Genomic DNA, 18051 nt, shown 5'->3' with positions numbered 1-18051 from the left:
ATGGGGACCTACCTAGGATTCCCGGAGAAAATTCATGGATCAAAAGCACAAGTGTTTGCATTTGTGAGAGATAGGCAGCATAAGAGAGTGAACCTATGGTCCTCTAGGCTTCTCTCGAAGGGCGGTAAAGAAATAATGATCAAATCGGTTGCTCAAGCTCTTCCGACATATGTTATGTCGTGCTACCTTCTACCCAAAGCCATCACCTCTAAGCTAACTAGTGCGATTGCCAACTTTTGGTGGAGTAACAAAGCGGAGAGTAAAGGCTTACATTGGGTGTCGTGGGAGGAGGTTTGTTCCCCACAATCGGACGGAGGTCTAGGATTCAGAAAATTATAAGATTTTAATCTAGCGCTTTTGGCAAAACAATTATGGAGACTACTTCGATTCCCTGATTCTCTCCTTTGTCGAGTATTCAAAGGGAGATATTTCAGGTATAGTAGCCCTCTTGACATTCAAGTGTCAAATCGGCCTTCTTATGGCTGGTGGAGTTTGCTAGCGGCAAAACATGTGCTAAATTATGGTATTCATAAAACTATAAACTCGGGCTTTAATACATGTATATGGACAGAGCCATGGATCCCTGATTCCCCAGCGCGCCCACCTAAAGGGCTAACTGATGAAAGGAACCCATTGGTATGTGTCAATACTTTGATTGATTTTAATACCAAGACATGGAAATCTGATAGACTCAAGGAACTTTTTCCCCCAGAAGAAATTACCCTTATATTAGGGATAAAACTGAGCCTAAGGGCATTGAGAGATGGATATTCCTGGACATTGACAAAGTCAGGTAACTACACTGTTAAATCTGGATACGAAGCCGCGAGAGCTCTCTCTCGCCCGACTTGCGACCACCCTGTTCAGGGACCTAGTGTTACGACACTAAAGGCGCAAGTATGGAAATTAAAAACTTCTCGAAAGCTTAAGCATTTTGTGTGGCAAATTGTGACTGGATGCCTGGCAACCTGTCAACGACTTTACTATCGCCATATTAGTAGAGATAAAGACTGCCCCAGATGTGGAGCGGAGGAAGAATCCATCAATCATATGCTTTTCGAGTGTCCTCCAGCTCGACAAGTTTGGGCCCTATCGCCAATACCATCCCCTCAAATGGTATTCCCATCATCATCCATATATAATAATTTGGATTTTTTGTATGGGTCAGGGAAAGATTTCGGTGCACTAGAGCAACATCTGAGAATTTTTCCTTGGGTGATGTGGTACATTTGGAAAGCGCGAAATAAAAAGTTGTATGAGAATATTTCGGAATCTCCATATGAGACTCTTGAAAAAGCAAGCCAGGAAGAGGAGGCTTGGAGGTTAGCTAACAATCGACCTATTGTACCCGCTTTGGGAGATACTGGCGCACAAGCGCCCCCTTTTCCACAAGACTCTCTTGTGTGTTTTATAGATGGCTCATGGCACCCACAGGACAAACGAAGTGGACATGGCTGGATTGTTTTTACCGGGAATAAGTTGATCTAGGTGGGACTCAAGGGATCGCGCCGAAGCCTCTCCCCACTACATGCAGAGCTGGATACCCTTATTTGGGCAATGGAGTGCTTATTAGAACCATGCAAGTTGACAAATTTTAGATTATTTAGAGATGGTTTTCTAGATTTTAATATTAAATATATTCCTCAGAAGGAAAATACCCGGGCTGATAAGCTTGCGAAATATGCAAGATCGCGAGGGTTTTGTTTTTTCCATGTAAGCTCATCGGTACCTAATTGGCTCTCTCTCGAAAAAAGTCACATCCGATAAGCTATTGTATGGGGTTTGACCGACAAAAAAAAAAATAATAATAACCTTGGTAAGTGAAGTCCAACCTTGAAATATGTAAGTGGGAATGAATTTTGTACGAATGCATCAACTTAGTTAAGGAATTACATGATTATAACTAATTAGAATTACATGATTATAACTAATTAGACCTTCAAAGTAATGTGATATATACTCAAAAAGGGCCTCATCTTTCATGCGAGTGACAATTTAGATTCATATATTGATAAATTTCCCTGTCACAATATATAATCAAAAGCCCTTAATTTGAGTGTGAGGCCGAGTTTCTTGGGAAAGAAAGAATTTGTTGTGAGAAGATTTTCGAGCTAGTCATAAACATCTCTCAAATGATAAGACCAACTATTAGTTATTGAGAGATTTGGTTTTGAAGTTTTTCTACATGGCTACATTTTTGGAATACATAGAAACTTTTTGTAAAGGCAGAGAACTAAAAAAGAGATAGAACTAGTGTGGGTTACCTCAAGTCCTGGGCCGGCTCAATATTTATTAGGAGTTCACATGAATCTGTGAGGTTAATAACCGTGACATATATAATCAATATAAGTGGCTGAATCGGAAGCCATTGTTGTCCGGGACGAACAGTTTGCAATTGTCGGGACATTTGAAGAAGAAAAAAATAAAGAAAGTCGAATTGTTCTGATTTTAGGTAGATATTGCAACTCTAACCATAAGATTACAGTGAGCACTGAGCAGTTCCTTAGTATATGGTAATTAATTAAGTAGAAATATGCAATATTTGAGGTAGACTAAGTCAAGAGATAAGACGGCTCATATACTCTCATAATCTTATCCCAAATGACAATGAATTGGTAACATCCAACTCACTAAAAATTTTATATTAAAAATGTGATTTTCTTTGATTATAACAAATCGTAAAAACCTTTTTCAAATTTTCTAGAAATCTACCCAAAAAATGAAGATATTTCCATCAGTTTTTTAACTCTTTAAAATTTTGAGCCATAGGAAAAAAACTTCCGACGTCAACGTATCAGTAACAGTGTTGTGATGACGAAATATAATTTGCGTTTTAAAAACATAATCATGATTAATAACACAAGAATAGTAAAACATAATTGTTCTAATTTTTTTTTTGGACCAATAAAAAAAATGCTATCAGACCAAATTAAAGAGGTTGGCTTGAGGTGCACACACTCCTTCCTTCGTGTTGACCAAAACAAAACACTCCTTCCTTATACAACTTTTTGTAGAGACAAAGACAATGAATCAAAAACTAAAGTTGGTGGAATTAGTATTGTGGCATTGGAATCAAAGATATTAGTAGTCAATAAGAAAAAGATTGTAGAGAATATATTGTACAAATAGTATTAAGAAAATAAAATCTTCAGTTTTATCAAGATTAGGAGAAGACGATCCTCGTCACCTTTGTGAAATTTTGTATAGAGACAATAAAAGATTTGAATCTACTTAGATGTTTGAAACTTTTCAAAGAAAAAAAAATTCCAAAATAATCATTACAGAAAATGAAGAAACCTATAGTAAAATGGAAAAAAAAAAAAAAAAAAAGAATTAGTGAGAGGTGGTGGTTGGAGTAGGTTGAAGCATTGAAGGAAGGACGAGAGGAGACAAGAGAGGGATCGGATCTGTGCCATTTTGACAAAACGCAGACACAGAAACGGCGCTGGTCGTAGAAGGAGCCTCCGTGGAAGAAGAAGGAGGAGGTCTTGGTGGTAAGAGGAGAGGACAAGGAGCTCGTCTTTGAAGCCGGCAGCTAAGAGATCGCCGGAAAACACAATTGTCGTTGTGAACTCTCATCTCAAAACCTGGAAATGGAACTCCTCCGCGCCCTGAATCCTCCATTTTCTTGATTCTTGATTCTTGTTTCTTGTTTCTTGATTCTTGATTCAACTTGACAATGTAACAAGACTTTTGTGTGTTTGTTGATGTTTTATATGTTGACGCTTGTGTGTTTAAAGGGTTTTAAATCTGAATTAGGGGTTGTTGCTTAGCGTGAGGATTTTAAATAGAGTAAATTAATTAGGGTATGGATAATAATGAAGAAGAAAATCTTTTTTTTTTTTAAACATTAAAGTTTAGAAATTGGGTGGAAGTGTGGTGGTTGTGGTGCGTGTATTGACTCAATATGGCAAAAAAAGAAACCAAACAACAAAAGAAAATGGTCAATGGTCAATATAGATTGGATAGATATTAGATCTATTATGTTATGTTTAGTGTGTTTTTTTCTGTCTTTTTAAAAAATAAGGGTTATGTTTAGTCTTATAAATGACAGGATTTTAATTTTGGCATGAGTAATGCGTTATTAATGGAAACATGAGGCCGCGTACGGCTGTGATTTAGAGGAAACTAAAAAAAAAAAATCGGTGTTTTAAATCAATTCACACTCTATATTGACCATCAATGTTAAAATATGAAGACTAAAAACAACAATTATCAAATCCTACACACATACAAATATGATTATAGTGTAAATAATGCCTAACATATCCAAACATGATTAATTAGTTTAAACAATTTTTTTTATACATTATAACTAATTTGTATCAATTTACCGAGGTCTAAGTTTTGATTGTTATGCACACAGTACTTACCAAAAAAATTAACATAAAATACACATTTTGTTTTTGTTTGATAATCACAAAATTCGACTTCGTAATAAAACAATTTTTTGTCACTTAATACAACTAAATAGAAAAAGTTAGAAGAAAGAAACTCACAATTTCGTGACTGAAACACTAAATAAGTATGATATAAACATTAGATCAAATATGCATGTGTAGTCCAGCTCCAGCAATGAAAATAGACAATAGTCTGCAAAGTCATAATTTCTATAAAAAAATCTATGTAGACAATCACTGAAACTTAAAAGATATCCTCTGCCATGAAGAATCCTCAACCCACACTGAAAGCCATGTACTGTGAACAAGGAAACGAGACGAGTCACATGTCAATATGCTGAGTTTTAGTAGTAATTATTATAAATTGAAAAAAGAAAAGAAAATGTAACATGTAAAAAAGAACAATGAATGTGAAAAAACAAAATGGGCGGTGTTTGTGATATGGTGGTGGGGAGGTTTCACTTTGTTGGTCTCTCCATGTGACTCGAGAATCTATACAATACCCATCGACATAGTTTCAGTAAACACGCCCCTTAAAGTGTTCGGTGACAATGTCTACACACACCCTCACATGTTCATTTTATTACATACATACACGTAGCTTCATTGAGTCTATATGTATATATAATTATAACGAACAAACTAATCAATATTTTAGTGTAAATTTGGGAGGCTTCATTGGAATCCTTCAGTAATGTTTATCCAAGTACTGTATAAAGTTATTATGTCTTATTGTAGGTTGTTTTGTTTCAGGTCATGAAAATTTTAATTTTGACATAAGCAATTGAGGCTGAAACATCTGAAAGAGAAGAAAATGAGGATTTGATAATATATACAATAAGAGAAGGCTAACACTTAACACTTAGTCATGACATGACATCAACTAAACACTTTTGACTTTTTTCCCCTAACCAAAGTTGGATCCTAGACCAAGAATTAAGGTTATATTTGGTGATGGATTTACAGATTCTTCTCAAGTTTAAAGAAGTTAAAAACCTAGAGGAGATTTGAACCTCTCACAGCTAAGTGAAGTTGTTCTTCAAGAGTAGGACCGGACCAAGCCAAAGTTGACAAAAGATTTCGACTTGAAGAGACCTCCAAAGAGAAACCTTGTCGGGGAATCGTGAGTAGGCGATTTCTGTCTTTGTTGTTGCTCTTGAGGGTTGTTCTTGACTTTAAGGATAGTTTGGCCTATGGTTTGTCTTATGGAATCTATGGTCTTGGCATCGATTGAGTAACCAGATGCATCACTGACATAGAATGTGTTTACAGCTTTGCCTCCTTTGGTTTTCACTTCAGCTCTTGTGACCGTTAGGCTGTTTTCACGGAATATGCGAGTCACGTTTGACAATAAGCCTACTCTATCCGTGGTGCACAGTTCCAACTTCAATCCCTATAACATTAAACAATGATCTTCTTCAATTACAGTTACAAAAAAAAAGAGTATATATACCAGAAACTATATATGGTGAACCATGTGTACCTCAGATACTCTTCTTTTGATAGCTGCTTCAAGACACTGTATGACTCTTTGCTTCTCTGCCTCTGATTTTACAGGGGATCCATCTATATGTCTCACATAATACTCCTGCAAAGCAAAGATTAAACTGATTAGAGAATGAATCAGGGAAACTATATGCTCTAATGTAATGGAATCTTTCTATACCTGATATGCCTCTGTGCCCTCAGTATCAACACTTCCATGGAAAACCACATACTGCATATCAGTCAAAGTGCAGACTGTGTCGAACAGAAGCTTTGGTCTGTCTTTACATCTAACTGTCACCACAGAGTAATCCTTATCAAGCCAATTGTCAACACAAACATCTGGTTTCTGCCTTTCATCTTGGATTGAGGAATCATCTTCCACCACACGGAGTTCATAGTCTCTATCTTCAAACATCATCTGATGAAGCCTCCTATCCGTGTGAACCTCTCCGTGAGAAACTAAGGTTTTGGCTTCCCTTGGTGTGTTGCTTCCCTTAAGCACATTTCTGAGAAGGTTCTTGATCCGAGACAACCTCTCTGGATCAGAAACGCCACACCCGGTTAAGTCATCTGTCACCTGCATCACAGCAGCTGCTCTAGTGTTGTGTGTCCAAACCTCAGCGCTTAGGACACTGCATTTGAGATGAGTCAGAACAGCTGACAGTTCAGACAGCAACCCTGGTCTGTCACATCCAGTTAACTCGATAACAGTGCTGTCTGTTGATGGTATGACACCAACAGATCTCAGGGAAGTAGAGAAACAAGCTTCAGGACCAAGAGACTACAAAAATTAACACTCATTAGACTCATTGAACTCACATAAAAAAAGAAGAGAACCAAAGACAAATGAACACACTCACTTTTTGGATATAGTCTAGAACAACTTCATCAGTAACTTTGTTACCATCTTGGTCGGTGACATTAAATACTGCCAAGTTGCAAAGAGAATAAAGAGAATCAATTCCTTTGTTCAAAAGTAAAAGAGAATCCAAAACAAAACTAAAAAAGACCCATTTAAAGAATTGGAACATACCATCCATGAACCAACCACCATCAGAAGATATGTAAGCCTTGGAGATAGTCAGGTTAAGATCAGTAAGGATTTGTACAACTTCAAGAAGAATCCCATACTCATTTGCACTATCAACCTAATAGACAAAACAAAACAAAAATTCAGGACAAAGACTACATAAATGATTAAAACCAGAAATTTGTACAATGAACCAAACAAAAATTTTTTAAAAAGTACCCTTATCACAGTTGCCTTCTTGCAAGAGTCATTATCAATCACAACCCTGACAAAAATAATACAGAGGTTTTTTTAATCCAAAATCAATATCACTTTTAAAAGTGGTTATACTTAACAAAAAGGAAGGAGAAAAAAGAATAATACCTTGGTGGATTCATTCTTCTTATCAGTTTCTCATACTCATTATCCATATCTTGTGAAAAACTCATGCTAACATCTGTTCAATCAAAATCCCCAAAAAATACAGTGAGATTATGATTCCTTGTTTTGGTAAAATTTCAAAGACAGAAACTTTCAAAAAAAACAGAACAGAGGAATATATATATAAAAAAAAAAAACATCTTTGTCTCTGTTTTCTTATTAACAAGGAGTGAGAAGCAGAGAACTAAACACAGAGATCCCACCGACATCAAATCCTAGGTTACTTCTAAATAAAGCTTCACAGAGGACAAAAAAAAAAAAAAACCCAGAAGAATGAAACCAACAAGACAAAAACCCTTGTAGTCCTAATTTCATAAAATCAGAAACAAGAAAAAAAAAAGACAAAAGCTTTCATATGAAACCTCCAAATACTGAAAAAACCCATAAACCAAAAATGAAAATTTCATACCAAAAATCGTATGAAGAAAAAAGAGAATAACACAAAAACGGAAAAAGAAAGAAAGAAACGTACCCATTGAATGTTCCTTTTATGGGGGTTTAAGGCCACTCTCTTTGAATCTTATGACACTTGAGAAAGAAAAGAGAAGAGAAGAAGAAGAAGGAGAAAAATAAAAAGTAGTTTCAGTAAATTTCGAAGGAGCAAAAGGTACGAGAAAGACTTGCATATATAATGGCGACCCGACCCACGAGATCTTTTTTATTTCTCTCTAATCACAGATTTTGTTTATAATAATATTTTCTTAATTTAAATATGGTAAACTAAACCAAACAAAAATAGAAATTAATCTGACACGATTCTCCCATAAACGAGCAACTCACAAGAAAAAATAAAATATTTTTTGCTTACTGTTTTTTTTTTTTTTAATATAATACACAGTGAAGAAGAAGGGAGAAGGAGGAGGGATGAGAAAAGATGTGTGAATTGTAACAACAACACCTGGCGTACGTTAGCAATGACCAGCGTGTTTTCTAGTGGAGGACAGCTAACATGCGCGGATAAGTTAGCATGTGATATGGGTAAAATAAATATAGCAGTGGATTGGTAATTATGACAAGGTCTCCTCCTCTAATCTGTCACCCCAAACTTCTCGGAGTAGATAAAAGTGAGTTTTTTTTTTACTGTTTCGAATTTTAAGCCGATTCTGATTCTTAAAGATTTGGATATTGAGTGTTAAAGAGATTCTGATTTGATTTCCTAATTACCGTGAAAAAAACAAAATGATATGATTCCATTTTCAAATTACGTAGAAAAATAAATGAATAGTATAATATAATTGAGGAAAAAAAAAAAAAAAAGTATAATATAATTCCATCCGTGAAGTGATTCTATTGAATATTAATTAATATATATACAATGTGCCGTAAAATCTCTAAAGAATATATGTCTTTTTGCACCAAAAGGAATATATATATCATATTATATTATATATAGGTATATTTTCATTTCAAATCAGGAATGAAATAACTGCAAATGGGTATTTTTAAAGAGCGACCATATGGAATATATTTTGTACCGTATCAAATTTATTGTCCAACGTTTGTTTTCCTTATATTAGAGAATTTACAAGATAGCGAGAAAAGAGCCAAAACATATGTATATGCATAAACAATAGTGGTAAGTAATAAATTGGATACTATTTGAGTGTTTGTTAAACGTAAAATGAGTAATTAAGAAGAAGAAAAAACGTAAGTTAATGGATCGCAATAAAAGTAAATGGTGTGTTATGAACTTATTATGATCAAGAGTTTTTGTTTATAGATTATGTCGGAATCGGAATTAACTACAATTCAAGAAGATTCAAGGATTAAACGATGGAACACATAAATGTAGAGAGAGACGAGAGACGAGAGGGGTGGGGGGTGTAAAAGCAAAATGAATAGCGTGAAAATATAAGGTTGACAGGGTGGATTATGTACTCTTCCTTACGTACCATTGTCTAAAGGATCGTACCTTCATATATCTCGTTCCCAATATTCCCATTAAAGATTGTATTTATTTATTAGTACTATGCATTACTATGCTTTGCCAAATTATAGGTACAAAAATGAATACATGAGATTCGAGACCTCCACCTGCATTTTCCATGTTTTTCAACAACCGAGAACTATTTGGAATTTGATTATGTGTGAGTTTTTTACACACACTATTTGTGTTTCATCTTTTTCTATAAGAAATTTGAGTATCTTTTGACAAATATATACCTACTATTAGATGTGAATGTGTAGAAGAAATATCTGAGTCCCATACGAATGTAATAACGTAAATATGTTGGGAAACGATTTTATATACACTGATGATGATCAACCTTGAGGTCGTCCATTATTATATCTATTTTCTGGGATAATTTCTAAAGTTTTCACAAGAAATATGTAGAATTTAATATATTATTTCCAACATGGCATTTTTGAATGTTTAACAGTAGTATTTTAATAACGATATGTATCATTGATTTTACAACTGAACAAAAAATTTGAGTAAATATATCTATAAAAAGTCCGAATATTTTACAAATGGAGTGACAGCAAAATCTAGTACCCATGATGAAATATCCAAATATTTCATACACACATGTAATTACCACTAACGACTAAACATATATTATATATATATATAACGTAACATATAAAATCATTTTTTTTTCATCAGCGGATCAATGACAGAGCTTATGTAAAGATAAAATAAAAATAAAGTAGTTTGAATAATCAGGAATTCGATTTCTTACATGTGATATTGATTTTGTTAATCTATTTATCAAATTTACATTCAATGAACTAATTTTCAAAGATTTGCAAAACGTTAGTTATATATATATATGTCTGAAAAAGAAAATCAAATTCGAATCAGTTTTGCTGTTTTCCTATGATACAGTGAACTTGGGCAAAGAGCTATTGTTGTTAAGATGAACAACCTATATAAGAGATGAGAGATTCAAACCCAAATATTCTTACAAAATTTGCCGACAGAGTTAAATCAGACAAAGGGACAAAACCAATCAGCATATATATATTAAGAAGGATTAAAATGGGTTTATATATATTTGAGACATTGATAAAAATAAAACAAACAGATGTAGTAAGTAAAAGTATCAAGTGGCCGTAAAAAAAAAGTTATAACAAGTGTGTGAGTAACCAGAGTTAAAAAAAAAACTGACCATAGGTTGGAGTTAAGAAGAGAAAAAACAAGAAACAAGTAGCGGCCAACTGAATTAAATGGGAGACTGCAGTCACATGGTTAGGCATACAAAATAAAGCGTCGTGCTGCATGAGAGCCGGTCTAGGGATCTGCTGCGGCCGAACCTACCTTTCCCTTACCGTGTCCCTCTCTTCTGATTTTTTTCTCATATCTAAATCACACGTTTTGTCTACTCTCCCACTTGTTCATCTCTAAGCTAAAATACCAAACTTAAGATATTTGTCATTTATCTCAAAATATTAGTACATCTATTATTATCAAGATTTTAGTGTTGGAGGTCAAAATGTCTTCGAGATCATCCGTAACACTATGATTTTTAGGAAAATTGGGTGTATGAAGAAATGATAAAGTCATTTTGATTTTTTGTTTGTTTCTCAAATTTTTTTTTTTTTTTTTAAATCTCTATAGTGAAACGTGTTTGAGTTATAACAATTTCGTATAGATAACCAAAATAAGCTCGAAAATGAATGTCGGGGTCTACAAACGGTGGCATTCAGACATAACTATCATGTGAGTTGTATATTCTAAATTAGCTTCGACTACTATTGTTTTAAATAGTTGTAATTCCAGTACACACATAGAGTCAAAATCAAGAGGCTAAATTATTGGTGTATCTCTATATGTTCATAATTTTTATACAATCCCTTACTACTTTTACTGTGTAAATGACAGATATATTTGCCCACATTGTCGCAATTCAATAGTTACTAGTTACTATACTACACATGGTTGATAATATCTACCATGATTGGTTTTTAATTTTATTGCTCATGAGAAAAAAATATATATATATTTGGGCACGGAGTAATGGAGAGACGAAGTAGTTAAAATAGTAGCTAAAAACTACTGTTTATAAAAACAGTTTGTGTGTGTGTGTTCGAGGTCGTTGGTCCAAAAGGTTTTCAAAAGTATAGTATGGTAAAAACAGTTTTCAAAAACCGTATATATGTATGAAATTTCCCTTTTTTTTTCTTTTAATTTTGAAAAATTCGTTACAAACATTAATTTACTCAATCAAAACCAAAAACTGGTATATATGAGTTATATAAACAGTATGGTCCCCAAACCCTACAAGTAGGTCTTATCAGGGGTCCGTAGCCTTTTTAGGCCTATGGAATCCACCGGATTCTTGGTTCAGTATCAGTTAGTTTTTAGTACTTAAACACAACAACTACTATTAATTAGTACTTCATTAAACTTAACCTGTGATTAAACTAATCACTCAAAATAACTGACTTCCGTTACGCTATAATATGGTATCGTTTAACTTAAGCCATATGGAGTAGTAGTTAATCAAAAATTAGTAAACAACAACTTGAGTCAACGGTCAATTACACGGAGACACACCACCGCCCCTAATTCTACGGTTCTACCTAACTACTATAGCTTCTTGACTAAAACCTAATCATATACTACTAGTACTAAACAAGAAAATTAAGCTTCCTCAGATTGCATTTACAAAATAATCAATCAATAATTTTAAATCCTAACTAAAAAAACAAAAAAATTCGTCTAGATGGCTTTTTCTTCGTTTATATTTTACGAATTTAAAAGTGAATTCTTAAAAGATTTTTATTTTGTAGTTTAAGTTTTTTTAAAAAGATTAGGGGTTTTAAAAGGATTAAAAAAAACATATTATTATGTCAAATATATACTTTTTTTTTTGACCTCGTATGTCAAATACTCCCTCCGTTTCAAAATATAAGATGTTTTAGAAAAGATTTTTGTTTCATAATATAGGATGTTTTCAAGTTTCTATGCAACTTTAAGACTACTTTAGTATTTTATATTATGCAGTATTGTTTATGATTGGTTGAACTTGTTAAAAGTAAATACTTCTTAATTTGCGTGCTTTAGTTAAAACATCCTATATTTTGAAACGGACGGAGTATATACGATATATATATATATATATATTTAATGATATACGTACTAACATAGTACAAACTTTGGTCGGGTATATATCAATATTCTCTCTCCTCTCTCCTGAGGCGATAGAAAAGGCGATTAGACCTCCCTAACCCTAATCACCGCCATTCGCCGGCCTCACGCCGGTGGGTGAGAAATTCCTGATGACAAAGAAGAAAAAGAAGCGGGGATCTCATCTCCTAGTCCCTGGCACATCCCAATTCGCTCGCTTCGCCTCCGCTTCGACTCTGCTGGCTTCCGCTCGTACCTCTGGTTCAGGCACGCAGCCCCCGGAAAATCCCCCATCCACCCCTCCGTTGGACGCTCCTTCGGATGCTCCTCCTGCGGTCCTACCGCCTCTCTCGGCTCCTCCGGAAACAGATCCAATTTCTCAAGCTGCCTCGCCTTCTGTGCCTGTTGCAGACGCTCCCTCTCCTCGTGTGATTCTAGCGTCTCCAGTTACGGGAAAATCAACTGAACCAACAGTGGACTCGAGTCCTGCTCTTGCTCCTGCGGATTTGCACGAAAACATTCAAGCAACTCCTCCTCCGGCTAACCCCGCAGAGACAGCCCCGGCGGGTGCAGACAGGAAATGGTCTTCTTTGTTTGGAGACTCTTCTCCTTTAGAAGAAGTAGGCACTCCAACTACTCAGATCTCTGGCGCCCCCTTTGTTCTCATCCCCGATGAAAACTTAGACGCCGCTCGAGAGGAATTTAAGGACTTTGTCTTCGCCCAACTCCATGGTAATCCCCCAGAGATGGGTCGAGTAATAGGCGTGGTGAATGCTCTCTGGGCTCGTTCTGGGCCTCGTATCTTTGTTCACAAAATCGGATATGGTGCATTTCTCCTCCGTGTTCCCAACCCTCGGACCCGAGCTATCCTTCTGGGTCGGAATGTTAGGAATATAGCTGGCTTTCCTATGTTTGTCTCTCCGTGGTCCCCAGATTTTACCCCGGATTCTCCCCCGATAACTTCAGCCTCTATCTCAGTCGAATTCCGTGGAGTCCCTTATCTCCTGTTTAATCGTCAGAGTCTTAGCCGCATTGCTACGGCAGTGGGAAAACCGGTAGCTCTAGCTCCTGAGACCGAAAGAAAAGAAAACTTCGAGGTTGCAAAGGTGTTGGTCAAGGTTGATCTCACCAAGGAGCTCCCCTCTAAGGTAATCTCGGGTTTTTCTAATGGGCGTGAAGTGGAAATAGACGTATCCTACCCCTGGCTCCCTCCTAAATGTACAGTTTGCTGTGCGTTTGGGCATGATACTTCTAATTGCCCCTCCCTTCCACTTGGTCAAAGGAAGCGTAGTACTAGGTCTCGCAGTCGACCCCGTAGTAGAAGGCGATCACGACAAGGTAGGTCTAAGGAACGGACCCCCAAAGCCTTCTGCTAGTGCTAACTCTCTTTTGGTTTGGAAAGTCAAAGATCCGGGTGCTTCGCAGTCAGGTCCTCCTTGCGAACTTGTTCCATCTGAATCAGAAAACTAGTCTCGCTCTCTCAGGGAGGAAGAACTTGGCTCCACGAACCAAATTTTAGAGTGGCTCGCAGATGAGAACTATAATGAACCTGCTCCCATCTCAGCACCAGTTGCCGATACAAATGATGCAGAGGTCGAGGGTTTGGAAGGTTCCATTCCACCTGACAAGGGCGTAATAGCGGTTCAGGAGGCGGTTGTTGAAGGTGAAACCGAAGCTCCATTCATCCTGGTTTCTCGCAGGAGAAGTGGTCGCAAGACCACGATGTCACATTAATCCTCATCATCGATGTTTTTTGTGTGGAATATAAGGGGTCTGAATAGTTCCAGGCGTCAGGACTTTACAAAAGAATGGATCACCATCCATAGGCCACTTTTTGGAGCATTCTTGGAAACGCATATTCAATATAATAATGCAAGCAGAGTTGCAAGAGCTATTCCAGTTGGTTGGAAGTATTTTGGAAATTTTGATCACCACAACTCCGCGAGGATTGTAGTGTGTTGGGACCCCTCTGTCTCATTAGTAGTATACCAGTCCTCTGCTCAGCTGGTTACATGCGGTATCTATATTCCCTCTACAAGTTTAAGTCTTACTGTTTCTTTTGTTTATGGACACAAACTGCCAGAGGAACGTGACCCATTATGGGAGGAGTTGATCTGGCTCCACGATAATACTCCAGTTAGTCGCTGCCCCTGGGTGGTGGTTGGTGACTTCAACCAAATTCCCCGACTTGAGCATCATTCTCACCACTTGCACCAGAATGTTGATACTACTGGCATTGACGAATGTACTCTGGCTCTGCAGGATGCTGAGCTCTTCGAGGCTCAAGCTCAAGGGGTTCCTTTCACTTGGTGGAACAACCAAGATGATAATCCCACCTCGAAGCGTATTGATCATGCACTCATTAACCATGCGTGGGCTGTTTCACATCCGGATGCTTTTGCTGATTTTATGGCGCCACAGCAGTCGGACCACGCGGCTTGCTTATTTCATGTTCCGGCAATGAGGCGTCCTGTCAGGAAATCGTTTAAGTTCTTCCACCATGTCATTGATCACCCGGAATTCTACCAGTCCGTCTCTCAGGAATGGTCTCCTGGATCTATCCTTGGTACCTCTCAGTTCAACTGGTCAGATCTCTCAGGAAGCTTAAAAAAATTCTCCGGAAGCTGAACAAGCGCCACTTTAGTGGAATCACCCAGAGGGTAAAAGACCAAGCTGAAAAAGTGGCAAATTTGCAAAGAAGTCTGCTTTCCTCTCCGGATCCCCAAACTGCCTCTGAGGAGCACCAGGAAAGAGTTAAATGGCAGATCCTGCTCAATGCTGAGGAGAAATTCTTCAGACAGAAATCGCGGGTTATATGGCTCAACCTGGGAGACAGGAACACTTCCTTTTTTCATAAATCTGTCCTGGAGAGAGCTGCAAGGAATCACATTCATCTCCTGTATGATTGGGACCAATGAATTATGAATGGGGAAGAGATAAAGTCCTTTGCTGCTTCTTATTTCGAGGGTATATTGGGTCAGACTGATATGCCTTTCTCGGGTGCATCAGTGGATACGCTTAAAGAACTTCTTCCCTTCCGCTGCTCTGAAGCACAAGGACAATCTCTGGTAAATCATGTATCTCGAGAGGAAATCGAATCAGTTCTCAAGGCAATGCCTCTCAACAAAAGTCCTGGCCCTGATGGATTCTCGGTTGAGTTCTTTCGAGCCACTTGGGACATTGTAGGTAAGGAGGTTGTGGATGCAGTTCAGGAATTCTTTCGAAATGGCCGCCTTCTAAGGGACATCAACACCACAATCCTAGCCCTCATTCCGAAAGTACCTCAAGCAAGTCATCTAGGGGATTTCAGACCAATCAGCTGTTGCAACCTGATTTACAAGCTCATATCCAAAATCATTGCAAATAGGATGAAGCCAATTCTTTTGGAGTGCATCAGTCCCTATCAAGCGGCCTTCCTTAAGGGAAGAAGTCTAGGAGAGAATGTGCTTCTTGCATCAGACCTGATCAGAAATTATCAAAAATCTTCATGCCCAAAGAGCTGCATGACTAAAGTGGATATAAGGAAGGCTTTCGACACTATTTGTTGGGACTTTGTTCTTAAAGTGTTGGAAGCTCAGAACTTTCCACCTCTGTTTTGCACTTGGATCAAGGAATGTATCTCCTCGCCTCGTTTTTCCATAGCCTTCAATGGAGAACTTGCAAGTTTTTTTCCTGGGAAGAAGGGTATCAGACAAGGGGACCCCATCTCTCCATATCTCTTCATAATGATAATGGAGGTTCTCTCTAGACTGCTGGAGGCTGCGGCTGCGAGCTCTAGAATCCGCCTGCACCCTCACTGCGCATCTCCGCAAGTCACCCACCTTCTCTTTGCAGACGACTTGCTAGTCTTCACGGATGGGTCAAGGCACTCGCTGACTGGAGTTGCAGATGTCATGCGTCAATTCAAGCTCTTCAGTGGCCTTGACATGAACCCTGCCAAGTCCGAAATTTTCTTTGGAGGCTATAATGAGGTTGAGGTGGGAGTGCTTAGAGCTTTATCGGGGATCACTGTTGGTTCCTTTCCGACCAGATACTTAGGTTTACCTTTGAATCCGGCCCGAATCTCTATTGCCACTCTCCAACCGTTCCTTGAACGGATCAAATCCAAGCTCCATTCATGGACAGTTAGGCTGCTATCCTTTGCTGCTAAGATCAGGCTCATCTCCTCTGTCATATATGGCATGGTCAATTTCTGGAGTGCGGTTTTCAATCTCCCAAAAGGGTTTTATGAGCAAGTTGATTCTCTTTTGCTGGCTTTCTCTGGAAGAACAAAGTTGGTTCAGCACGCGGGGCCAGGGTAGCCTGGAAAGATGTTTGTAGGCCCAAAGAGGAGGGTGGTCTTGGCATTAGGAAGCTTGAGGACTACCAAGTTGTCTTTCAACTCAAGCTTATATGGAACATGTTCTCTAATGCGGGTTCTCTGTGGGTTGCTTGGTTGGAGTCCAATGTCTTCCACCGGAAAAGTTTCTGGGAACTGGAAGACTCTCAGAGACTTTCTCGCACGGTTCGAGGTATGATCAGGCTTAAACCTCTACTAAAGGATTTCCTTCGCTGTGAGCTTGGTAATGGGAAAACAGCTATGTTTTGGTATGATAACTGGTGTCCACTCTCTCCTTTGATTGAGACACTGGGGATTAATGGACCTAGACAACTAAGAATCCGGAAGAATGCAGTAGTCTCTGATGCTTTAAGGGATGGTGATTGGTGGATGCCTCCTGCTCGATCAGTACAACAACAATCTTTTATGGAGCTACTCACTACCATTTCGCCACCAAACGACTCGAACGGTGAGGATTCTTATCTCTGGCGCCGTGTCTCAGGCTCGTTTGCAGGTTTCTTCTCTTCTAAGAAAACTTGGGAGCAGATCCGCTCTCACTCTACCTTGGTACCCTGGTTCAAGACAGTTTGGTTCAAGGAAACAGTACCTAGGTACTCTTTCATCACCTGGCTTGCTATTCTCGAGAGACTCCCCACAAGGGATAGACTGCGACGCTGGGGGATCAATGTTCCGGCTCAGTGCGTTCTTTGTACCTCTGGTACTGAAACACACTCTCACCTCTTCTTTGAGTGTCCTTTCTCTGCATCCCTATGGGCTGCTTTTGCTTCTAGATTCTGGCCGTCTCCTCCCCAAGATCTCCTATCAATCTCAAACTGGATTCTCGGTGCAAAGCCAAATCATCAAGCTCAGTGCGCTACACTCCTTAAGCTCATCTTGCAAGCTTCCTGCTATGTCATCTGGCGTGAACGTAATTTGAGGACCTTCTTGGATACGCCATCAAGTGCTTCGTCAACTCAATTGTCGCTGGACCGTTCAATAAGGAATCGACTGCTTTCCCTTCCCTCCTCCCTCCTTGGCTCTTATTTTAGTTTTATTTCTTTACCTTTCTAGTATGTTCTTCCTTAATAAGTTGTATCAACATGTACAGAAAAAACTTGAAAAGCTTGGTATAAAATTTAACCTTTTTACCAAAAAAAACTTTGGTCGGGTTCTTTTCTTTTCGCGATATTTTGTTAAATAAATATAATTATTGTTTAACTTTTTTAATAAAAAAGACAGAATTAGCGGAATAATTAAAGCAAAGTTGCACGCGACGTGAGGCAGACCCGTGAGTCAGATTTTCATGTGGAGACAGAGTGGC

At 38.0% G+C, this 18051-nt stretch overlaps 3 protein-coding genes across 3 annotated transcripts; 1 reads left to right on the top strand and 2 right to left on the bottom strand.

Annotated features, from left to right (window-relative positions):
* On the top strand, positions 1–1488 carry LOC147944832 (uncharacterized). Its single transcript, XM_087512740.1, has 2 exons — positions 1–259; positions 572–1488. Exons 1-2 carry the CDS (start codon positions 1–3, stop codon positions 1486–1488), a joined length of 1176 nt encoding a protein of 391 aa, XP_087368866.1.
* A 1615-nt stretch (positions 1489–3103) lies between these two features.
* LOC109132975 (uncharacterized) lies at positions 3104–3935 on the bottom strand. Its single transcript, XM_019245493.2, has one exon. It carries the CDS (start codon positions 3622–3624, stop codon positions 3334–3336), a length of 291 nt encoding a protein of 96 aa, XP_019101038.1. The 5' UTR covers positions 3625–3935; the 3' UTR covers positions 3104–3333.
* Positions 3936–5205: 1270 nt separating this feature from the next.
* LOC104787960 (ACT domain-containing protein ACR4-like) lies at positions 5206–8340 on the bottom strand. The gene is made up of 8 exons (XM_010513628.3): positions 7811–8340; positions 7282–7354; positions 7138–7183; positions 6922–7036; positions 6749–6816; positions 6067–6669; positions 5884–5988; positions 5206–5793 (listed from the first exon to the last, which is right to left on the bottom strand). The coding sequence occupies exons 1-8, from the start codon at positions 7812–7814 to the stop codon at positions 5440–5442; spliced, it is 1368 nt and encodes a 455-aa protein (XP_010511930.2). The 5' UTR covers positions 7815–8340; the 3' UTR covers positions 5206–5439.
* Positions 8341–18051: the final 9711 nt, after the last annotated feature.

This window comes from Camelina sativa, chromosome 5 (genome assembly GCF_030686135.1).
Source record: "Camelina sativa cultivar CO46 ecotype springtype chromosome 5, ASM3068613v1".
Classification (NCBI taxonomy): Eukaryota; Viridiplantae; Streptophyta; class Magnoliopsida; order Brassicales; family Brassicaceae; genus Camelina; species Camelina sativa.
Note: the sequence above shows the minus strand (reverse complement) of the source record. Positions and strands in the feature narration are given on the sequence as shown.